The 23,498-nt window shown below is 48.5% G+C and overlaps 10 protein-coding genes across 10 annotated transcripts; 6 read left to right on the top strand and 4 right to left on the bottom strand.

The window, feature by feature from the left end:
- Window positions 1-249: 249 nt before the first annotated feature.
- Window positions 250-1,495, top strand: N7517_004754 (putative pectin methylesterase; the record flags this gene model as incomplete). Its single annotated transcript, XM_056722484.1, has 2 exons — window positions 250-864; window positions 950-1,495. 2 exons carry the CDS (start codon window positions 250-252, stop codon window positions 1,493-1,495), a joined length of 1,161 nt encoding a protein of 386 aa, XP_056578734.1.
- Window positions 1,496-1,551: 56 nt separating this feature from the next.
- On the bottom strand, window positions 1,552-2,735 carry N7517_004753 (isopenicillin N synthase family dioxygenase; the record flags this gene model as incomplete). The annotated part of the gene is made up of 4 exons (XM_056722483.1): window positions 1,552-1,964; window positions 2,024-2,398; window positions 2,473-2,649; window positions 2,699-2,735. The coding sequence occupies 4 exons, from the start codon at window positions 2,733-2,735 to the stop codon at window positions 1,552-1,554; spliced, it is 1,002 nt and encodes a 333-aa protein (XP_056578733.1).
- A 428-nt stretch (window positions 2,736-3,163) lies between these two features.
- Window positions 3,164-8,145, bottom strand: N7517_004752 (uncharacterized protein; the record flags this gene model as incomplete). Its single annotated transcript, XM_056722482.1, has 4 exons — window positions 3,164-4,168; window positions 4,219-5,607; window positions 5,857-8,041; window positions 8,102-8,145. 4 exons carry the CDS (start codon window positions 8,143-8,145, stop codon window positions 3,164-3,166), a joined length of 4,623 nt encoding a protein of 1,540 aa, XP_056578732.1.
- Window positions 8,146-8,802: 657 nt separating this feature from the next.
- N7517_004751 (t-SNARE syntaxin) lies at window positions 8,803-10,010 on the top strand (the record flags this gene model as incomplete). Its single annotated transcript, XM_056722481.1, has 4 exons — window positions 8,803-9,061; window positions 9,112-9,293; window positions 9,349-9,921; window positions 9,978-10,010. 4 exons carry the CDS (start codon window positions 8,803-8,805, stop codon window positions 10,008-10,010), a joined length of 1,047 nt encoding a protein of 348 aa, XP_056578731.1.
- A 340-nt stretch (window positions 10,011-10,350) lies between these two features.
- Window positions 10,351-12,899, bottom strand: N7517_004750 (fungal specific transcription factor domain-containing protein; the record flags this gene model as incomplete). The annotated part of the gene is made up of 7 exons (XM_056722480.1): window positions 10,351-10,837; window positions 10,908-11,161; window positions 11,218-11,637; window positions 11,700-12,016; window positions 12,065-12,567; window positions 12,621-12,721; window positions 12,891-12,899. 7 exons carry the CDS (start codon window positions 12,897-12,899, stop codon window positions 10,351-10,353), a joined length of 2,091 nt encoding a protein of 696 aa, XP_056578730.1.
- Window positions 12,900-13,166: 267 nt separating this feature from the next.
- Window positions 13,167-14,377, bottom strand: N7517_004749 (uncharacterized protein; the record flags this gene model as incomplete). The annotated part of the gene is made up of 2 exons (XM_056722479.1): window positions 13,167-13,758; window positions 13,809-14,377. The coding sequence occupies 2 exons, from the start codon at window positions 14,375-14,377 to the stop codon at window positions 13,167-13,169; spliced, it is 1,161 nt and encodes a 386-aa protein (XP_056578729.1).
- Window positions 14,378-14,849: 472 nt separating this feature from the next.
- N7517_004748 (Zn(II)2Cys6 transcription factor) lies at window positions 14,850-17,102 on the top strand (the record flags this gene model as incomplete). Its single annotated transcript, XM_056722478.1, has 4 exons — window positions 14,850-15,235; window positions 15,291-15,318; window positions 15,375-15,836; window positions 15,891-17,102. 4 exons carry the CDS (start codon window positions 14,850-14,852, stop codon window positions 17,100-17,102), a joined length of 2,088 nt encoding a protein of 695 aa, XP_056578728.1.
- A 429-nt stretch (window positions 17,103-17,531) lies between these two features.
- N7517_004747 (putative FAD binding monooxygenase) lies at window positions 17,532-19,121 on the top strand (the record flags this gene model as incomplete). Its single annotated transcript, XM_056722477.1, has 1 exon — window positions 17,532-19,121. The coding sequence occupies one exon, from the start codon at window positions 17,532-17,534 to the stop codon at window positions 19,119-19,121; it is 1,590 nt and encodes a 529-aa protein (XP_056578727.1).
- A 735-nt stretch (window positions 19,122-19,856) lies between these two features.
- N7517_004746 (putative phosphatidylglycerol specific phospholipase C) lies at window positions 19,857-21,301 on the top strand (the record flags this gene model as incomplete). The annotated part of the gene is made up of 2 exons (XM_056722476.1): window positions 19,857-20,441; window positions 20,498-21,301. 2 exons carry the CDS (start codon window positions 19,857-19,859, stop codon window positions 21,299-21,301), a joined length of 1,389 nt encoding a protein of 462 aa, XP_056578726.1.
- A 635-nt stretch (window positions 21,302-21,936) lies between these two features.
- N7517_004745 (uncharacterized protein) lies at window positions 21,937-22,416 on the top strand (the record flags this gene model as incomplete). The annotated part of the gene is made up of 1 exon (XM_056722475.1): window positions 21,937-22,416. One exon carries the CDS (start codon window positions 21,937-21,939, stop codon window positions 22,414-22,416), a length of 480 nt encoding a protein of 159 aa, XP_056578725.1.
- Window positions 22,417-23,498: the final 1,082 nt, after the last annotated feature.

Below are 23,498 nucleotides of genomic sequence, written 5' to 3'. Positions count from 1 at the left end.
AGACCCCCCTCTCTCATCTATGAAGTATAGAGAAAATACCACTGCACTCAACTATCTCGATTTCACCCCCGGATCTTAACCTATCTAGGCACTAGACTAGTATTTGCTCAAAATGAATCTCTTAATTTTCCGTCTGCCGCAACTAGCTGTGCCTTCTATACAACCCTCTCTCCCAATGTCCTATAAAAGAATAGTAAAACCACCATAGACCATGTCCATCAGAAGTGATCCAATCACCCAACAAGCACCATGCTCCCATCCATCCTCTCCCTTCTGGCTCTCCTCCTCCACACCATAGGAGCCAACACAACCGCCATCCACCCCATCTCCAGAAAAACCTGCCAATCCACCGGAACCCACTGTCCCCCAGGAACCCTAATCGTCAGCCCGACCTCCAAACATGCTTCTCACAAAACCATCCAATCCGCCATAAGCTCCCTCCCGGACGACACAACCCAACAAACAATCCTCATCCTAGAAGGCACATACGTCGAGCAAGTAAACATAACCCGCTCGGGCCCAATAACCCTCCTCGGCCAAACATCCTCTCCAAAAGACGCATCTCGAAATCGCGTGCGCATCACCTGGGCCGCGGGAAACAGGGACAGTACCGGCAACGTCGACAATGTCTTCTCCAGCGTCCTGGTTGTAGCACCAACGCTCGAAGCGAGTCTCACGGGCTCAGGACCGACAGGGTATCCCGTGCCGGATGATACGCCGTTCGGAAATAAGGATTTCCGCGTGTATAATGTCGACTTTGATAATACTTGGGCGGAGTATTCAGATGGGCCGGCGCATGCATTGAGTCTCAGTCGTGCTAATGGCGGGTTTTATCACTGCGGGTTTTATTCGTATCAGGATACAGTATGTTTTCCCATGCTATGTTCTCAATCTTATTTGAGATTATTTGCACATTCGCACCAACCAACCAACCACTAATACCACACAGGTCTACATAGGCAAACTCGGCAACGCCTACTTCTACCAAAGCATCCTAGCCGGCCAAACTGACTTCCTCTACGGCTTCGGCACAGCCTGGATCCAATCGAGCGCCCTCCAGCTCCGCGGCTGTGGCGGCGGTATAACAGCCTGGAAAGGAACTAACACTACAACGCCCAACAAGTATGGCGTGTACATTGTTGATTCGAGCGTGCGTGCGGCGAACGTCTCCGTCGCGGCTGATATTAAGGGTGCGTGTGCGCTCGGCCGGCCGTGGAATAGTCTGCACCGGTCTATCTTTGCGCGTTCGTACGAGGACGGGAGTGTTGATCCGCGCGGGTATATCGATTGGGTTATTGGAGGTGTTGGGAGGTTCGAGGAGGGTGTTACGCTTATGGCGGAGTATCGGGTTTACGGGCCTGGGGTTAATGAGACTGCTCGTGTTGAGGGTGGTGTTACTGACGTTCTTGGATGGGAGGGATATGAGATGTATAGTACTCCGCAGAAGGTTTTTGGGGATACGAAGTGGGTTGATTGGGAGGCTGTTAAGGGGTGAGATGGGTGTTGGGCTCATATAAACAGACTGCTTCAATGCTTCACTTCCAATCCTTATTACACATCTTTGCCAGGCTCCTTGCGCATCTCTCCAATAGCCTTCCCCTCCGAAGTCCCATAAGTATCGGCATACCTCCCCGTCATCCACTCATGAACAGTAATCGGGGGATATTTCGCACCCTCATCCTCACAGCCGGGAAGACAGCGAATAGTATAATTCGGATTCCCAGAGAAGAAGAACGGAACACTAAACCGTTCCTTCCCACTGGTATTAATAACCCGATGCAAATTCGACAAGTATCGATTATTCGTCCAGCGCATCATCATATTCCCCAAATTCACAACATAAGCCCCAGGAACAGGAGTGACATCGACCCATTCAGACGAGAGGTTATTCCAAACCTGCAACCCGCCCGCATCATCCTGCAAAAGCATCGTGATAGCGCCGAAATCCGTATGAGCGCCGATTCCTAGACTCGACTTAGTTCGTGCTAACATATTCAATAAGTTTTCTGCATTCCTGACTCACCTCTCTCAAGACCAGAGGCATCAACCTCCTGCGGCGGATAATGAAGCAGTCGAAGGATGGAAACGGGATGATCACAGAAATCCCCGAACGCATCGTCATCTAGACCCAGCGTGCGCGCTAGAACTTGCATAATGGATACAGAAAGCTCGATCATGGCGTCGTGGTACTCGTCCATGACGCGACGGAAGCCCTGTGCGTCAGTGAGTTCGGAGGGATACTTATTCGGACCGTGGCCGAAGCGTCGTTGGAGGACGTATTCATTGTCGAGTGGGAGGTCTTTTCCGAGATAGAAGCCTTCTTTGAGGTCGCCTTTTGTGCGTTTTTCGAAGTTTTGGGAGCGGAGGCGCTCGTAGCCGCGGTTGAAGCCGTCGATGGCTTTGGGGGTTATTTATGTAAGTTCTTTTTTTTTCTCGCTATTTGATAGAGGATGGGGGACAGGGCTGTATCACCTTGGTTGTATTTCTCTTTTGTTTCCAAGGTGAGGTTGAAGAATTCGCTTGAGTGTTTTAGAACTGCGGTTTGGAGTTCGGTTGGGATGGCATGGTTGATTAGCTGGAAGAAGCCGAATTGTTCACATGCTTGTTTGATTTGGTCGGTGAGGTCTTTTGAGTTGTTGGTATAGAAGGCTGTTGAGAGGGTTAGATATTTCTAAAATACAAAATAGATGATCCTTACGGGCGAAATCTATGATAGGGGGTTCGTTAGGGTTCATCTTGCAGGGACGTTAGGTGTAAATGAGAATACAGTCTTTTATATGGTCTATGCCTGGTCTTATATCTTCGTGCAGGTGCGGGGGATTCGTTATCTCACTGAGCACATGTACTTATTGTCTATCTCGAAAGCGAAAACCCGAACATCCGACTCCGTGCAATTTCTTCGTGTAGGACTTGGTAAGGGTAAAAACCAATATGTTTAGTCTAAATCGTATGTTAGGCAGTGCAAGCAGAGATCTAGAGACCGGTATACATGATGGACAGGATCAAATTATTAGATAGATGGCAGATTACAATAGTATAGATCTATGAACAGAGCAAATATTCGAACAGTAGGATACAAAAAAAGTATACAAATACAACTGACGGGATCGAAAGAACACCGTGGAAGGGACAGTGGGTATCATACGCGCTCTAATAAAACATGCTACAAATGCATGGGCGTCCACTCCTGTCCAGGATAGGACGTGGGGGACATGACGATCTCCTCGCTGGAGTCGTCCGCGGTGAGGGCAAGTTCCACCGGCTGAGGCGAATCATTGACTACACGGGCCTTGTCCTCACTACGGTGAGGATGCGTGGATATTATGGAGGCGTTTGAGGCGACGATGTTGCGTGGTGCATGGTTCTCGGAAAGTGGGGATATCGTGTCTGAAAACACTGGCTTTCGAGATCGAATGCTGAGCTGAGGAGCCAGACTTTGGTGTTTGAGATCGCCTTGTAATTCGTATTGGCGCGGGTGGTTCTGCTTGTTCGTCGGAGCCTCGGGTATCTCCCCATATAGTTCGTGTCGAAGGCGCTCGCTAAGCATGCGATCCTTGTGCTCCTCATGCTTCTCCTGTTCATGGTTTTCGCTTAGAGTGCCTAACTGCGCGCTCTGGTTCTGGGTTTGCTGGGTTTCTTGCTTTCGCTGCTCCTCTGCCTGTAGTTGGTGTACCTGGTGGTCTTCTAGCTCCTCCAGTGGTGACAGTGCAGGTGCAGCTCGATTTTCGTGCAATGACATGGGAGACGGTGATCGGGAATGACCTGGGAGAGGCTGGCTGAGTGTGCTAGCGTGGCGAGAGCCGGTGGGGGGTTCATTCATGGATCCAGACTGAAACTGCGAGTAAAACCGACCAGCCGCCAGGGAGTTGGATGACGAACTACTTGGAAGTGATATACTGGCACGTTGGGGATTATCGCGGGGTAGAGGTTTTGTGTCGCTCGGTGGTGGTGGTGGTGGTGCCGTAGGCACGGAGGGCTGAGTGTCTTTTTGTTCAAATGGATTGCCCAGGACCGGTGGTTCATCCTGTGCAGCGAAACTAGTATTTAAATTTCCATTTGTCGACGGGGGTGTCGGCAGATATTGGTTCTGCAGCTGTTCTGAGGCAGCCCTTTTGTGATCGGTCGATTTTCTCTCAGGGTCTTGAGAGCCTTGCCGGCCAAATAGTCCCTATTTAAGTCAGAAAAAGAGAATAAAAGAATCATTCAGAGTCGACATACACTAATCCTGCTGAGTGCTCGTTTCCGTTGGCCTTCCGAAGGACCCTGAGGCCCCTGAGGCGGTTGCAGTTGAATACCAGAAAGGAGATCTCCCACCGAAGCGCGTCGTCGTCTTCCGAAGTCTTTGAGTTTCCCAATAGCAGACTCCCTATTCTCTGCAGGTGATCCAGATTCCGAAGGTTGAAGATCATTAGCAGGTGTAGACGGACGAGTCCCTTTGCCTTTAGCGCTCTGCTTTCCGAAGCTACCAAAGCTCAGCATACTGCTTCGGGTTCCTGGCGAGTATCTGACTTCGTTTCTCAAGGGGCTATGCACGTCCGGAGCAGATGGAGGTAGACCACTGATCGATTTTCTTTTGGACTCGAGGACCTCAGCAGAGCTTGTGAACGGTGACGGATAGAAAGGTATGAAGGACTTTCTCTTCTCTTGACTAGATGACAGCGAGTCACCATAGCTGTCATCCACAGAATGCTCAGCCTTGCTTGTATACCATGGTTCTGGTGCAACCTCGTTTGCTGTTTCTTGCAAAGGAGAGGGGGGATGTCTATCGAGTTCGTCATCGGATGTACTTCCAGCTCGCTCGTCAGCTCCGAGTGTTGAGACAGAGGGATGGCGTCTATGATCCCGTCTAGGCGCAAGCCCATTATCATTATCCTTGGGAGGAGGTGGAGGGGGAGCCGAAGGAGGCGGAGGCATTTCATCAAACACTGGACGGACTGACGGAATGACAATCTCCGGTATAGACTTGCTTGGCCGATGCTTCTGGTTGTTCATAACCGGAAAAGGGACATCAAAGGGCTCATCAGGGATGACTGGCAAGCTATTTTCTGCGAGTGGGGCCTTGAATACCGGCGCTTCGGCATTGGATTGATTGCTAGTCGTGCTTTCTCCTTGTGGCAGTGGTTCTGTAAATTGGCGTTTGCTGCCAGTTTCCTGGCTCAATACATTCAACGCCATTGGGGTACTTGCGGACCTTTGACGATGAGGATCTGTGGGCGAAAGGCCAAGGGCCGTTATCATCTCCTGCTCGAGATCCCCAGCAAAGGCAGACTTTCCGGGACCTTCAGGTTTAAGAGGAACATCGTTGGAAGATGACACTTCCGTCGGTTGCACAGTTGTTCCGCCAACATGGTTATGCGATAGGGAGTTATTCCCCGAGTTGGTCGCCTTGACACGTTTTTCGGCATTGTGTTCACACTCTGGACCATCTAGACAGAGACTGACCGGTGGATCAGTATCAGATTTGGGCCCCGTTCGCTCGGATTTGAAGATTGGCAGACTCCCAAAGCCGATAGAATTTCGTTGAGAAGAGTTACCAGACACTTCACCCGACCCCGAAGGGAAGGAGAACTGAAAGCTGCGGCGAGAAGCATTTGGGGTTGACTGAACCTACAGTATTACCAACATCAGAATATAAACAAATATAAGGACGGGGTGTTAGATTGTAGAGAAAGAGCAGATGCATCAATCGTGTCGCATTCTAGAGCTCAATGCCAAAAAAGAAGTGCTCGGAATTACATCGTGGTATCCAGAAAATGAAGCAATGCAGCGATATCAAAAGGGAAACATTGAAGCAACGGCCTCCACCGTGCTTATCCCAGTAAACAACTCGCTCAGAAAGAAAAATCAAGCATCTACCTTCTCAGACGCTCCACTGGGTCGGAACCTGCTTCTGCCCTTGGCAAACAGCCCCTTGGCTGCTCCAGTTGCCTTACCACTAAACGCCCCCGCGGTGTGGAGAAGCTCCTTTCCTTTCTCTCCGACTTTCTCTTTGTTCATCACGGTGCCTAGATGGGCCGATGGGCGTCTGATATGAGTGGAGCTAGTCGGAGTACCGTCATTCAAGGAACCGAGACTCCCAAGAGCACCCAACTTAGGGAATCTGCCGTGAGGAGCATTGGATGGTGGCACGATAGGGGATAAACTCTGGGTCTGTTGCACCACGCTGGCATGCTCGGGGTGCTCGTGAACCGTGAACTGAAGCCAATGATTCAAACCAGTGTCAATGGTGGCGAACTGTTCGCGGGTGTGTTCGAAAGACTTGATACGCTGGTTGATAGATGTGATACCGAGAATATCACGGAAGCCCAAGAGCTGAGACTCATCGAGGGATGAGCTGCCAGCGTTAGAAGGGACTTGGACTTGAGCTCGCGGAGGTAGTGTAGGTGGCGTAACCCCTGGTCCCATAACTTGCTCCGGTGGTGTGGTGTTCTCCGGAATAGGTGGAACAATCGAAAGTCGAGGCTTTGCCACAGCACGCTGGGTATCGGACCCCTCCTCATCAGAGGTAAACGAGTCGTGCGGCACATCCGACACCAATGGGGCGGGCGCTTCATGTATAGGCTCAGGCTCTTGAGCAGATAACGATGTGGCCAAAGGAGGGGGCGATGAATAGCTCCCGGGCATTTGAGGCGGCTCTGGTTCTTCCTCATCGGAGGATTCCCATGAGAACCGTCTTTCTAACTTGGGCTTCTTTGGTTGATCGCCGATCGTGGATGAAGAGTTGCCAGTCGCGCCTTGACTATTCGCATAAGGGTCTCTAGACGGCAAGGGAGGCGGGCCAGTCCAGTCTGGGCGAGGTTCAGAAACGATGGACTCAGCGGGTGCCTGCGACTGAGGTTGCTTGCTGGGCTCGGGGTCCTCCGAGGGGGTGGCTTCCCGACTTAATGATCGGATAATCTCCTCCCTCAAGCGATCGTTGTCGGTATTCTGTGGCGATTCTTCGGCTCCCATGATGGTGGGGATTTCGTTATGGAAGGCGTCAGGGCCCGATGCGCTTCCAAATTTGAGAGGGGCGGGCATGTCTTGCCCCTTGGTCGAGTATGGTTGCATCGGGTTCTGAGGAGAGATTGCCGCATCAGACGATTCTGGTGACAAACTCTGGAGTGGAGGAATGGAGGACAATTCTGCATGACCCGCTGTTGGGGTGTCCTGGTCTGTGACTTGAGGTTTTCTCGAAGGACTGTTGTCCGAACTAGGAAGGCTCAGGTCCCGGCGATGACCAGGGTTAAGGACCGGGACCGCATTCGCACTTGCCTTCGGGGAGGTCGACTCGTTAGGTTCCTCGAGAATGGTGGGTGTTCTTTCATCAGTCATAGTACGAGAGCCCATGATGGGGCTGATCGTGGAAGTGCCATCGCTGTTCGACCGTGTGAAACTAGTGGTAGTGGATTGTGGAGTTTCTGGGACATCGAAGGCCTGGTTCACCACCGACCGGAATCCCGACGAAGATTTGTGGTTCAAAGAGGACTCCTGAGATGCAGAGCTATCCAGTGGCGGCGGGTGGGAGTCTGCACCACCCAAGAAATCGGTACCAAAGCTAGACATGCGCTTGACTTCCGGTAGACCCAAATCAGGTTCCGGTTGGTATGTTTGAGGTAAAGCTCCAAACGCGTCAGGCTTGGGATCATTGCTACCACTGATAGGAGACTGTTGTGTCGCTTTCTCTTCGCGCATGCGTTTATAGAGGTCGGCCGGCCTTACGAAGGGAAGGGGCTTCTGGTCTCCTCCGCTAAGGCTCCTATCCTTGCCATCAGCCGGATGCGACTCAGCGGCTCCGAATCCGATGCCAGACAAACGCCTCAAGGACAACTCGGACGAACTGCCAGTGTTGTGAGTGGCATAGGGAGGCCGAGGTACCGCGGGAGGGGCCTCCTCTTCTTCCTCGTCGTCGTCGCTACCCCAGTCACCTCCATCATAAGTATATGTCTTCGCTTCCACCCAACGTTTTGTCTTGGAGCGATTCACGTTTGTTTGGAATGAGATCGGGGTTCCGCTGCCGCTGCCTGGCGAGAGTGGACTGCGGACATTTTGCGGGGAAGGGCTAAAGCAGGTCTCAGTATTCGTGCAACTAGATATACTAAGTCTGGATAGATAGTCTTACAGTTTCTGGGCTCCGCGACCATGCGCTTGGGTAGGGTCTGCCATCAGGAGAGCAGGATCAAGGGAGTGAGGCGAGCTCGATTACCAGCATCGACTGCCTGGTGATCTCCAGTGAGTTTGCAGAATAGCAAGCGCAAGTTGTAAGGGTTAAATAAGGTGAACAATACAGTTCTCCTGGTGGTGTATATGGGAGGACGAATGTGGCGATTTAGCCCAACTTGGGGCAAGGCACCGATCAAATGGGCGATAATTGGACCTCGGAAGTAGCGAGATGTACAAGAATGACCTGTATCCACAAAAAGAATACCAGAATATCCAACTATATTAAAGAGAAAATCGAAAATCGAAAATAGAATGAAAGCAATGAAAGCTATACTTTGTAAAGAATCCCCTGAAACCAGACTAAAATTAGGTGCCTAGGTGGCGGCTTATGTAACAAGTTTCTTTAACGGGGTTGAATTAGATTGACTTAGACGTTGACCTTTCTCCATCTTCTTGAAGTTGTACGGAGTAGATTTTCATTGTTTTGTTCTGACGACGTTGTACCTTCGGAGTTACCTGCAACCGGACACGTCTTCAAGTCGCCCCCTTATCGATTGCAGATAGATCACACTTCACCGAATTCGGCCTTTAATCTACATTTGTTTCTCAATACTGGCGCTTGAAAGAATATAGCTAATCTCCTAGCCTTCACATCACAAAATGACCGGCCCTTCGATACAAGATCGGACCAGCGAGTTCAGCGCTATCTTGGGCCAGGCCCAGAAGCGCCTGGGGACATCGAAGGTCGGTTCACAGCGCCAGGCACTCTTGACCGATGCGCAAAGGCGACAAGCCAGTGCGTCACCGCAGGGTGCTGCACAGGAGGCGAAGGCGGCAAGATCGGAATTCGCGCGACGGGCGCGAGATATCGGAAGGGGGATTACTGGGACAATGGCAAAACTGCAGCGATTGGCTGAATGTGAGTCTGGTCACATTGCTCAAAATCCTAGCAATCTAACCAGGAAATAGTGGCGAAACGGAAAACACTCTTCGATGACCGACCTGTCGAAATTTCCGAATTGACATACGTGATTAAGCAAGACCTTGCCGCCCTGAACCAAAGCATCGCCGGGCTGCAGGCGCTCACCCATGCGCAACACCCCAAATCGAATCGCTCGAAGACAGATCAGGAAGGAGAGCACAATGACAATGTGAGTGAGACATGAGAGGCCGCGCACGGATAAGTCGCTGATTACCGGATTTCAGGTTGTCGTCATGCTGCAGGGAAAGCTGGCCGATGTAGGTGCCAGTTTCAAAGAGGTGCTAGAAGTCCGCACGAAGAATATTCAAGCATCCCGAACACGAACTGAGAATTTCGTTTCCTCGGTATCTTCCAAATCACACAATGCCCTCGACGCACAGCGCTCAGACTCGCCTCTGTATAACCCCTCCGGACGACGGACTCCTCAGCCCGGATATCAAGGCAACTCCTCCGACCTTTTGACCCTCGAGCCCTCGAACCCTTCGCCCTTAGGGCGTCCTTCATTCCAATCAGACCAACAGCTGATGATAATGGAAGAAGGAGAATCGAGTAATACATATGTTCAAGCTCGAGGCGAAGCCATCGAGGCTATTGAGCGAACTATTAGTGAATTAGGTGGCATTTTTGGTCAACTGGCGCAGATGGTCAGCGAGCAGTCAGAAATGATCCAGCGCATAGATGCCAATACCGAAGATGTGGTCGACAACGTCCAGGGGGCTCAGAGAGAACTAATGAAGTATTGGACCCGCGTGTCCGGTAATCGCTGGCTAGTTGCTAAAATGTTTGGTATTCTGATGGTACGTTTATTCAAGTTGAATTTCTTGCCTGGAACTCCAACTAATGATGGTTATAGATCTTCTTCCTTCTCTGGGTCTTGATTTCGTGACAGACATGAGATCCGCCCCTTTTTCCTTCATATTGTATTATAATACCTGGCCCGTGTTTTTCGACAGATCATGGCCCTTTACATGTCGGCACTCACTGAGCATTCCTGTTCCTTTTTACCCTCTGGCTAGACTCTGGGAGGTCGAAACCATCACGCTCTTTGTCTTCCTTTTCATTTTTCTTGTTTGCTCTTTGCCCTTTGTTGCTTGGGACTGTGTTCTTAAGAGTCACCTGCGTAAATACACCTCTTGTACTATTCGAGTCCAATGAACCAAGATCATGGGATAACCATGAACCACTTCTAGAAACGTCTCCAAGCGCGTATTGTCATTCTATTTATTTCAGGCATCAAACTGCGTCATCACATTCCATAGTTCTGACTCCGCCCACCCCAACGAGGGCTGATTATCGAACAGTTCCCACACAAGACTGTCATTCCATCCCTCCACAGACGGTGGCGCAGTGGTATCTCCTCCAGTTGGATCTGTATCCCGAAGACTGACCAAAGGCTGATCGGTAGCACGGCCGAATATATCTGTGTAGGATGTAATCCGGCCATCGGTGTTTCCAGTCGTGTTCGCATCAGGGAGTGCAGCCGCTGGTTGTTCTGAGCGGGAAGATTCGGTATTGCCTTTCACCAAAGGCGCACACAGGTCTAGGAATTTGGAGAATAGCTTGTACAGCTTGCCGATCGAAACATTCGCTTCTGCAAATTGATGAAGGTCGTCGGTGATATTTTTGATCATATTGAAGTCTCTCTCGTTTGATGTTGCGATCACATTGCAAAACAGGACAAAGAACGGTGCTAACGGGAATAGCAGCATTGTCCTGTTGAAGGGATCATTAGCTTTGACTGTCCAAGTCATTGAGAGATGGCTTTGAGATGGCGATATCATACCAGGTAAGAAAGTATGGATATGAGTCGATGGAATTGATGCGGTTTGAGAATGCTTCCTGTAAAGCTCGGAGAGTGGTAAGGGATTCCCGGGCTGTGTATAGACAGTTCTCACAGACCAAGCGGGACTTGAGTACCGAGGAGCGGGCTTGGATGATTGTCGTGAGAATAGAGTAGTAGTTGAAGTCCATTGACAGCCATTCGCGCCGGAGATGGCTCCATGATTGTGAGAATTGCTGTTCTTGGCGACGACGAAACTGGAAGTCCAGTTAGCAGTTATTCGCTAGAGGTTTTGATTCTCTCGCCCTCTTACCATTTGCATATTGGAGTGGATTGTGTGTGCCTGCGCCACAAGATCAGACAGTATATTGGCCTTCTCCGTGTCCCCTATTGTCTTGGTATCAACCAATATGTTCAGCAGAGCACTCTTCAACTCTGAATACTCGACTATGCCTGTTAACATGGTAGTTGTTGGTAGATCGGGGTCGAGGTGAATTAACTGCGTTGGTCTAACTTTCAGATCCGGTAGAGACGGCGGTCGGAGGAGCAGCAGACTGAGAGTTTTGTCAAAGTAATAGCATGTGTACACACAGGCATGGATGTTTTCCTCTATTTCGGTTCGAGGGCTGGTGTCTGTGATGTTGTGGTAGTTCAAGGAAACGAGCATTCTCGAGGCTAGTGCTGTTAACATCCAACAGCGTGTCATATTTCCTAAATATTGCATCAAACGGGTCTGTCGTGGGTCAGAAATGAGGTGATATGTATGGATCCGCACGAAAGAGACAAGAAACATACTGCAGACATAATCGATTGCAGTAAAAGAAGGCTAGGTTCAGCTGCCAGCGGGATTTGATTCAAAATTTCGATGGCAGAGGCTTCATATCTCTTTTTGAGTGACCGGAAATGATCTCTCAAAGGCTTGCTTGGAACCAGAGGGGCCATTTTTGATATACAACCCATGGCCTTTACCCAAACATTGATTCGGTAATACTGGAGCACTTGCTCACATTCTGTGCCCTCGATAATTGCAAGCCCCATTTGCTCTAGAACTCTGTCGGAGATGTGATCAGGCCAGTTGATTATTCCCTGGGAGTTTGTTTTCTTATCGGGTCCTATAATGATCAGTATCGCTAATATTAGCTCAAGTCTAGGTGACTTACCAGGTAGCATCATGTAGAGCAATTCCGGTGTGAGGGTAGGGGGTTCTAGATTTTCTTGAACATCCATATCATGCATAGCCGCAGTCTCCTCCCAATGTAGAGTCGGATTGGACAGCTGACCGACGAACTTGCGCGCTGACTCAAGTGCAGTGCGTCTATCTTTTGACAGAGCTGGGTTGCATTGGAGCTCATGCTCGATATATTCTCTAGCCTCGCTGGCATGGTGTGTTGATCCAGGAGAATGTGCCTGGTGAGCATGTTGTTGTGAGACAGTCTGAGACTTGCGATGCTTGCTTAGTGGTGGCTGCAGGGGAGCCGTATCATGGAGGTCATATGTTCGATACCGCTTCTGTTTGTCATTGAGCACTTCGCTAATACTTGTGAAGTTGGCCGAAGGCGACGACGATGTGCTGCTAACTGCATGATGACTTGCTGGAAAGTATGTTGCCTCTTTAGTTCTTGATTCTTCTAGCTTCGCCAATCTTTGGGTCAATGTTTCCAATCTTGGGAATGTCAGGTGTTTATTCTCAAGATGAACAACGTAAATTGCACGTACCGAGAAACCCGCGGTCTATGAACGCGTGCCTGGCGATTGCGAAGACAGTCTGCGCCTGCGTCGGTGCAGTTCATACAAGGATCCTGGCGATCGCATTTCACCTACAATGACTCGAAATGAGCATCGGGACACCAAAGGATCAAATGTGAGAAACAAATGATTATACCTTCCGAGTATGACATAGATCGCACTGATGACTGATTAGTTGGGCCACATATGTTTCGGGGACAGCCTATGCCTTTCGCAATGCCGTTATTCAGACAAACTTACCGCAGACATATTGGTTTCGGAATTTCCAACGGAATTTCGGAAGCAGACCATATTAATCAGGTACGTCAGGGGAAGAGGGAGTCTGGTTGAAGTCTGGGGTTGTGTACTCGGCACTCCCGAACTGCCGGGAACCGAGCGGAAGGGGTTTAGCGCGGAGCCTCATGTATACAAGGGTTGTTGACGTTTAATTTACTACCTACATGAAGGATGCATTTGTATTGAAGACCTGTTCAAAAACAACATTTTAACTTATTGCTAAATAAATGCACTGAGCTCTCATTCATCATAACGATCATAACAGTATTCACATTCCAATTTCACAACAGACCCATGTAGAACGTGCACTTCCGTATCGTCAACAGTATGCGGAATAGCCCCTCGCCGGTCCATTTCCGTGCATGCTGCTTGGAACCATACATGGTTAAGCTTTGGCTCGTTTGTTTCTTCGCCATGATCACCGAAAGACGCCATGTAATCTTTCAAATCCCGTCGCATGGCCCACAGAAACTCCTTTCTATGAGACCACGTAGAATCATGTTCGCCTTTTTGGCTTCTTTGGTCATCCTTCGCAATGGAAACAAAGAAGCTGACAATTCTCTCCATGGTTGAGGTGGTGAGAAGAAGACTAACCCAGCTTTCGGCGGTGGAATGGGAAATTTCGGGGCCCATCAAGCGCTGGACCGTCGAAAATAGAAGCTGCATGCAGTGGTGGGTTGACAAAAATATATGCATATCGTCAAAAGGCGCATTTTGGAGAATTTCTTGCTGTCTTTCAATAGAAGCAATCGTTATACTGTTCTGATGACCCGAGTCATCAGAGTCAGAGTCAGGAGACGCGGATGATTCCAGGAAGAAGACTGCGTAGGCTCTGTATTCGAGTCAGTACGCTTCTGAGAAAGACAAAAAGTGGGCCCATACATCGGATACAAAAGCTTGGCCTGGAGCGAAGCCACGGCTTTACTGAAGACAACTTCTTTCTCTGTCTTGGAAGACGACCACAAAGGCTGGGCAAGTGGATCGGTCTCCAGATGATGTTCAACCACATGATCAGCCAGGTGGTAGGAGAGTCGAATGCAAGTATTCCAGCATCGTTTCAACTCGCCGAGATATGCCAGAGAATATCCGGCGTTGTCATGAGCCACACCTATGCTATACTCAGGAGGCGGGGGAGGGAATAACTCGGAGATGAAGGAAACGTCATCACCGGGCGAGAGAGTGCCAGTAATGCAATCGCTTTGATGATGGGCCTGTTTTCGGAGTTGAATATATGCCCATGCTATGGCAAATTCCAGCTTCGAAATCCGGTCGTGGAGTGCTTGACAGGAAAGAGACAAAGAACCAATATCCTTCAGCTCACAGGAGGCTAGAATAGTAACAAAGATATGAGATGGGAGTCGTTTCCATCCCGAAGATATATGCACAGGCGAGATTGAGCCCCGTTTGCCTCTCCGAAGGACTGTTCGGACTCGATCGAGAAAATGCGTCATGGTTCATACATTTGGTGAATCACCTCATATATCCAAGGTTTGGCCTGTACTTTCGGAATATTTGCCATGAAATAACTTGTAAATAAGACAAATGAAAGATAGAAAGAATAGAAAGACTTAGATGGAATAGCTCCAGTGAGTATTTGTGTGCCCTGACTGTAGACGCAGGGCCCAAATCATTGCACAACCACAATTTGATACTTTGGGCGAAGATGTGGGAGTTCGCCGAATTTACCTAAGAATATCTATCTTCCAGGGCCGGTGAAATTAAGCAATAGAGTTTTGAAACAACCGAGATTGTGATGATGTCGGTGGAGTTGTGCCTGATATTGGCCTGATATTCAAGGCATAAAGACACCTCGGCACCGCCTTTCCGATCCGTGTCGTTTCCTCTCCTTGATGTCATCAAATTGCTTAGCATACCAGTCCTTTATACCTATCTGGATTGTTTTTGAAAGAGTGTGCTACTGTAATGGCTAGTCTAAATGGCTCCTTGAATGGTGAGCGGGCAACAGACTCGCCATCAAAACAACCCGCATCATTTGCATGCGTGGTCTGTCACAATCGGAAGGTTAAATGCGATAGACAAGATCCATGTATCCCCTGTTCAAATTGCGCAAAGGCGAATGTGGAGTGCGTCTACCGTGCTCCACCACCGCCTCGTCGCAAAAGGGATCGAGAAACCAATGAGAGTCTATATCGAGAACGCGGGAAATATTCTAGACGCAGTACGGGATTTGATGGAAATCCATCTGCCACTCAGCATCGCAATGCTGGGGGAGAACAACGGACTGAAACAAGGAAAAGTGGATCTGGGAGGATGATCACGAAAGGTGGCAATTCCATCTATCTCGATAAGTGAGTTGCTTGCGCTGTAATCAGCCTAATGTCGGAGTTCTGACTTGCACATCAGCAATCTTTGGACGACTGTCAGCAATGAGGTTAGTATTTTCTGACTTCTGTGTGCTGCAATTCCAATTCTGACCATCTTTGCTAGCTTCCAAATGCAGCAGACGTATTGGGCGATAGATCGGATACTGATACCGATAACTATGCCCAGGAGGCGAGCGACGATTATGCGATACTCTCGACATCCGCAACGAGAGATGCTCTTACGGAACTCCACCCGAGTCCTTTGAATATCTTCAAATTGTGGCAGGCATTTCTCGAGAATGTGAACCCACTCACCAAAATTATACATGCTCCAACTGTGCAACAACAAATTTTGGAAGCCATGAGTGATCTGCCAAAAGTAAGCCGGGAGTTCGAAGCATTGATGTTCGCAATGTACTCTATAGCATTGGTTTCCTTGCAAGCAGAAGATGTCGAAAAGTCTTTCGGAGAAAGCAAGAAAGCCCTCCTATCAAAGTGCAGACGAGGAGCCCAGCTCGCTTTCAAGAATGCATCGCTTCTTCGTACATCAAGCTCTGTGGTATTACAGGCGTTTATGCTATACCTAGTGTGTTCACCTTCCTTTGACGAGATCTGAGCCCTTTTAACGATGTTTCGGTAGCTCTGCATGCGTTCGTTCTCTGATCCACATACTATATGGACATTATGTGGTATTGCGGTAAGAATCGCCCAACGAATTGGAATTCACCGTGATGGGTCTGCACATGGACTTTCAGTATTCGAAACTGAGATGCGCCGTCGCATCTGGTTCCAGCTCGTGATCATAGATGCCACATCTGCGCAATTCTGTGGTGTGGCATCAACGCCGCTCCCAGCCACAATTGATGTCCAACCACCAATGAACGCAAATGATAGCGATCTCGATCCTCGCATGACCGAGCCAGCCTGCGAGAAGCCAGGACCAACAGAAATGATGTTTGTTCTCGCTCGGAGTGCATTTGGAAAATGGCTCCTTCGTTTGTCAAACCAGGCCGAGGGTTCTAATACTGGGCCGTGGGCCATTTTATCATCATCGTCGATGCCCTTGAAGGACAAGGACAAGACAATTGATGAACTTGAAGCACACATGGAAGATAAGTTCCTCCGGCACTGCGATACATCCATCCCGCTACATATGGCAACGACAATAATGGCCCGTTCGGCTATATACTATACCCGACTGATGGCACACCATCCTCGCCAATACCAGGATCCCACCACTCGCGTCTCCCAAGCAGAGAAAAACATCCTCTTTGAGAATTCCCTCAAGATGACAGAATATGCTGACTACGCTCAAAACAATCCAGTTGTACGGAAATTCTTGTGGCACATGGTGAATCATATGCCGTGGGACGCTATAATATTCATGCTCTCGGAGATGCGGCACCGGACTGAGTCCGAGGAGAAGAGCAAAGTCTGGCAATTGATTGGAAATGTGTACTCGGGGCATATCGAGGCGATGAGCAAGATTGATCCAAATCCTCTTCACATGGCTATTCAAAATTTAATTGTCAAGGCCTGGCGGGCGTACATTGAAGAGTGTAACCTCAACCATTGCACACCAACGCCATGTCCAACCATCATTGCATCGTTGCTAGCTAACGCAACAGGAGTGTCTAGCGCGCGACAGGAAGATGAAAATTTCCCAGCTGCCGAGCGTGGTGCTAGTCCACAAAATCAACCCAGACTCGACCGTTCCAGTTCACAATTTGGATTGGAGGCTGAAAACTTTGGTTTAATGCTTGGTGATAGCCCGAAGGATTGGAATGAATGGGATAATCTTCTCAGCAACTTTCAAGGATCTTTTACAGATGATGCAATATATCTGTCGTGAGCCAAGTATTATTTCCGACACAGTCGATTGCTCAAAATTCGCTCACCCTACCCTTTTTTTAGCGAATTAGGAGGTGTGACAGCAATTATCGTGTTCGAAATTCAAGACTTCAAGAATACCCCAACATCGCGGTGCGTTGGAGAGCCTCGCGCCGGTCGGCACGCGACGCTCCGATGCCGTATAGATGTCTTGGCCTCCCCAATCTCGGGGTCGGCGACTAAACAGCCGAGAAGTAATGATCAACCTTGGGCTTTTGGGGTAAATATCTTTTACAGGGTGAAAGTACCTGGTCAAAATTGTATTTAAAGTCAGTCTTGTTTGGTGCAGATTTTGGATATATGATCACCAATTTCTTACCTGCAATTCATTTTCGATCACGAGATTCTTCCCTTGATACATCAATTTGATCTACATACCCTCATTCCGAAGATGGTTCCAACGATAAAACCCAAAACGGATGTTCTCATCGTCGGCGCAGGCCCAACTGGCCTCGTCCTTGCCCTTTGGCTTCACCACCAAGGTGTCAACGTCCACATTTTCGACCAGGCAGAGGCTCCGGCAAAAGACTCACGTGCGATAGTTGTTCACGCACGGATAGTAGAGCTGTATCGACAGCTTGGATTGGCCGAAGACTTGCTGGCACTCGGGTACAAGCTGCCGGCGACAAATCTCTGGATTGGTACAGAGCACAAAGCACACATTTCGCTACGAGACTTCGGCCGCGAGTTGACTCCATATCCTTTCATGCTGACCGTACCACAAGACGACCACGAAAGAATGTTAGAAAAGCGACTGAACGACATCGGCATCCATATTGAACGAGGGTCGAAGTTGCAAGGCTTTGTGGACCACGGGTCAAGCATTACTGCTACCCTGTTCCGCGAGACAGATGGGATCTCAACCACACATGAGGCGTCATACATAGTTGGGTGTGACGGAGCACATTCGGCTGTTCGTCACGAGATTGGAGCCAACTTCGAGGGTGAGACATACAAACCGCTGTTCTACATCGCCGACATCGAAGGCAAAAGCGAGAAATTCTTCAACGGCGAAGGGAACTTGGTCTTCACGGACGACACTTTTAACCTAGTAGTCCCCTACAACAAAGTAGGCCATGCACGATTGGTTGGTATCATTATGCCGGATAACGATGACGATGACAAGCGTGAACCATCAGAGAATGAGCACCAAATCACGTTCGAAGACATTCGACCCAAAATCATGCAAGCGATGGATCTGGACATTAAAAATGTCAACTGGTTCTCCACCTACCGTAGCCATCACCGTGTGGCCGACAAATTCCGCAGCAATCGGGCGTTCCTTGTTGGGGATGCGGCTCACATCCACAGTCCAGTTGGTGGGCAGGGTATGAACACCGGAATAATGGACTCGATCAACCTAGCGTGGAAGTTAGCCACGGTCCTCAAACAGACAAACATGACTGAAGAAGCGAAACACCAACTGTTGGAATCATATGAGTCCGAGCGCCGCTCCTTCGCCATGATGATAGTCAAATCTACCGACACGGGTTTTACGACGTTGACATCAAAAGGATTCTTCCCGTACATTCTTCGAAACTGGCTGATTCCGTATCTTGTACCACTGCTTTTGAAATTCGACTTCGCCCGAACGAGAATCTTCCGGGGCGGTTCTCAGCTCATTTGCAACTACAGGGGCAGCAGTCTTTGTCAGCCTGGCCACGGGACCATACAGCCTGGCGATCGCCTCCCGTGGGTTGAAATCAACCAGGTGGACAATTTTTCCACTCTGCGAGGGATTTGTTGGCAGCTCCATATCTATGGGGAGTCTTTACCGCAATTTGAAGAGTGGGCCCGGAAAATGAGCGTGAAATTTTTTGTCTTCCATTGGCATGACCAATACGCCAGACCTGGACTGATTAGGAATGCTGTATACCTGCTGCGACCTGATCAATATATTGCGGGCATTTTTGAGGGTCCGTCCGTTGAGGGGTTGGACAAGTACTTCGCTACTCGGGGGTTTCACTTAGGTAGAGGTTAGACTCGTTTTTGCAATCTCATCTCCACTATGTTTTCATCCAACTTCGACCGTTATATCAATCCTATGCCACGTGCAGTTTCATATGGACATCTCATTCCCCCGTTAATTTCCCGTTTAGGAGATTAGGTGTGTTCTGACTCCGACTTATCCGAAATAACCCTGCAGAGTGCACAAGGGGATAGGGGAGCTAGATGGTCTTCATACTCATCGGCATTTGAAAGCATGCAAAAATGATGAGATGTGATTGGTGACTTGGCATATATTAGAGTGTATTAGTGGATGATTTGATTGGTGTACCTGCGGGGCTAACCATGGAAGTTCTGCAGGTGGCTAATATGAGACCCACCTATACTTCCATGCCCTAAGGAATCTTTCCGCGTCCAATCTCGACATGCGAATTGACAACTTGGATTCTAAGTATCACTGCCGGACCGGTAGTATCCGAAATGTTTCAACTCCACCCCATCCCACATGGGGTTGCTAGGTGTACTCGCTTACCATTGACAGGCCTTTGATCGGCCGCTGAAATCTCACAGACTGAACATGTGCCAGAGACGGCGACATCTCATTTGTTATGGCGTCTAATTTCAGCCTGTGTACTTTGCAATCACCAAATATCGCAACTATGGCGCATTGCATGCATGGAAAGGGATATAAAAGCCTTGCAACGACCGAGGAAATGATCTTCATCCTCACCTCAGTCCAACTCTCTTTACCACATCATTCACTGGCACGATGAAGACCACCGCTCTCATTTCCATGCTAGGCCTGTCCGGAGCCGCCCTCGGTGCGGCTGTGGAGAAAGGCAAGCCCTCAAGCGAGCCCTTCGGCTACAAGTCCGGCTCAAAGGAATCCATTGCCAACATGAAGGATAAGATCGAGAATGTTGTCTGGATCCTTCTGGAAAACCGCGGGTTCGACAACATCCTGGGTGGTATCAAGAAGAAGGGTTTGGACAATGTTGTCAATAATGGTCCCTTCTACAACCTGGAGGATCTCAGCAACCCCAAGAGCAAGAAGTGGTCCACCCAGCGCAAGAACTACGACTCGGTTCTCAATGATCCCGACCACTCGCTCACTGGTACCAATTTCGAGCTTTATGGTCAGTACAGCCCTGACAATGAAGCCATTGCCAATGGCACTTTGACTGCCGATCTGTCGGGCTTTGTCAACCGCCACATGCTCCGACACCCCAAGATCTCTGCCCAGCGAGCAGTCGATGAGGTCATGGGATACTACTCTGAGAGCCAGATCCCTACCATCGTCGACATGGTTGATGAGTTCACCACCTTCAACAACTGGCACTCCTGTGTCCCCGGTGTAAGTACCGTCCATATTCCACCCCACCCAAAGACATCAAACTAACCCTCAACCAGCCCACCAACCCCAACCGTCTCTGCGCGGTCGCCGGTGTCACCGATGGCCACGGCAAGAACGACAACGATTTTGATGTTTCCGCCATCCCAACCACCAGCATCTTCGAGGCTGCCTCGGAGAAGGGCATCTCATGGCTCAACTACGACGGCACCAACGGTGCCTTCCTCCCCGACTCCATGTTCTTCGACTGGACCGCCAAAAACGCCAAGAGCAACGTCGTCCCCCTCGAAAACTTCTACCAAGACGCCTACCTAGGCGTTCTCCCCCAGCTATCCTACATCAACCCCTCCTGCTGCGGCGCCAACACCAACTCCATGCACCCCTCCGGCAACGTTTCCTACGGCGAGGTCCTGCTGAAGCAAATCTACGACGCCGTCCGCACCGGCCCTCAATGGGAAAAGACTCTCCTCCTCATCACCTTCGACGAGACAGGTGGATTCTACGACCACGTCGCGCCCCCGCTTGCCGTCCGCCCCGACAACAAGACCTACACCGAGAAGGGATACGATGGCAGCGAGTACACTTTCAACTTCGATCGTCTTGGTGGTCGTATTCCTACCTGGTTGCTGTCTCCTTATGCTCCCAAGGGTTACGTTGAGGGATACGGTACCGACCCCGCTACCGGCGAGTCGTCTGCTTACAGTGCTACCTCGGTGCTCAAGACTCTTGGTTACTTGTGGGATTTGAAAGATATGAGTCCTCGTGTTGAGCACTCGCCTGCCTTTGACCATCTTATTGGAAAGAAGACGCGCTCTACTCCTACGACTCTCAAGAACCCCCATGTGTTCCCTAATGATATTTGAGAGATTGTTTGAAAGAGTGGCATTTGATGTGATATAGACGGATGGTTGAATTCTGTTTCTTGTGAGATGGAAGGATATAGTGTTTATGATGATGCGCTGTTGATTTGCAGCTTTTTTGGGGGGTTCCTACTGGCCTCTGGCTTGTTTGAGTGAATACCCAGTTTGTTCGAGATGTTGAAAACGTTAGAATTTAAAATACTACTGCAGTTTGTTTTTCAATGCCTCTTCTTGTCTCTTTCTAGATCTTCTCAAGTTTCTTTCAGAATATTTGGCTGAAAACTGTAGAGAATGGTACAAGGCACAATTCGTACAGTACATTTTTCCTACACATAACCTGTTAGTTCTAAGGGAAACTCCCAAAAAAAGTTAGCAGATTTTGGTATCTTTCACCCCATACAATTTAATAGTCTTTTTGCATAACCTGCACAACTGCGCTCTGGAGAAGTCCTTTCAGTAACAACAACAAAACTCTGTTTCTTCTGGATGGGTTAGATGAAATTTATGGAGAGCAAACTGCCACTGGGAGTCTTATTGATGACTTCACAGACCTTTTGAATAAGGACAATGTGATTGTCACCTCCCGGCCCTATGCAGCGGTGTCCTCTCTTTCGAACTTTGATCTGGAGCTGGAAACCATGGGTTTCAATCCAAGTCAAGTCCAAGAGTATGTGGCTCGAACAGTGAAGAACGAAATCCACGTGAAGGAAATCCAGACATTCATCGAGGACAACACCATCATAGTGGGGCTACTCCAACTTCCCGTTCAATTAGATGCCACTTGTGCCACTTGCTTCACGTGGGGAGAGGATATTCTACCAATGGATGCGAAGACCATGACCATACTCTATGAGGCCATCGAGGTCAAACGGTGGAGGGAAGACATGGTTCAAACTGGAAAGTCTGGCAAACCAGGACTACTTGACGACGAGCGGGCGAAAAGCTACCGACTGCGTTCCCAAATTGAGACAATAATGGGAGATGAAGTCAAGCTGGTTGAGTTGATCGCGTTCAACGGTCTCTTGAACAATGTTATCGAGTTCCACCCAAGGCACAGGGACGCGTTGTATAGATTGTTACCGGAATTCAATGATTCCATGCTCGGCAAGCATCGCTAATTAGTTTAGGTATATTAGTGGTAAGCTTAGCCTCTCTCTATTCGTCTACTTCTTATATAGAATCTAAGGACGTATCCTTATTAGGTAGTTCTTCTATTTTAATATCGAACTAGGTTTTATACCGGAATATTATGATATCCTAGACTATCTTCGCACTTAGCCGCCTACGTCGGTAGTAGTAGATATCCCGTGCTAAATTAAAGAGACGTTTAACTCTAGCGCCTCTTATAGGAATAGAGAGAATATCGCGAGTAACACTTAAGAGAATCGGAAATTTATTCTTATATTCCTTCTAGAATTATAAAGGATCGACCTTTCTCCTTACTATTATAGGTATTAGTATTCCCGCTCGTAAAAATAGTGAATATAACGTACGCTTTTTAAGGTATCTAGTAAGTTTATACTCTAATATTAATAAATTAGAGTAGATATAAGGTAGAAGGTCGAGGAGGGCGTCTAGGTCACTTATACTAGTTAAGTCACGCTTAGGGGGTTACGCTTCTCGTAGGGACTATATCTAGGTGTGTCTTTAGGCGTAAGGAGCTATAAACTCGCGAAGCGTTTCCTTATACTAATTACTCTAGTTTATATCGTTCTCTAACGTACCCTACGCCTTACTTAAGAAGTAGTAAAGCTTATACTAGGGTGTAAGAATTATTCTAATCGCGTAAAGACTACTATAGGTCTCTTTCGTCTTTATATAGTAAGAGGTAAGCTTTACTATCCTAGTATTAAGGGCTTATAGTATCGCCTTCTTCTAAGGTATATCTTGGTATAATACTATATTATAGTAGAGTATAATGGTGTGAAGGATATCATATATAAATTACTGGTAACTATTACTATATCTAAGGATATACTAATAGTGGTAAACTATATTATGATTCACTTCTAAATCGCCATAAATCGTGAGATAATATGATATCTTATATTATCTTATATTTGCCTCCTAAAATGTCTATAAAAAGAGTGACAGTCTACTCTCTAATAGAATATAATATACTTAATATATTCTCATCCATATAAATATATCTTCATCCCCTATTTAGGATAAGTATAACCTTTAATACTATATCTTATAT

The sequence above is a fragment of the Penicillium concentricum genome (assembly GCF_028827145.1).
Source record: "Penicillium concentricum strain IBT 3081 chromosome Unknown utg000002l_segment0_segment0, whole genome shotgun sequence".
NCBI classification, from domain to species: Eukaryota; Fungi; Ascomycota; class Eurotiomycetes; order Eurotiales; family Aspergillaceae; genus Penicillium; species Penicillium concentricum.
The sequence above is the reverse complement of the archived record's forward strand: the minus strand, read 5'-3'. Positions and strand labels throughout refer to the sequence as shown.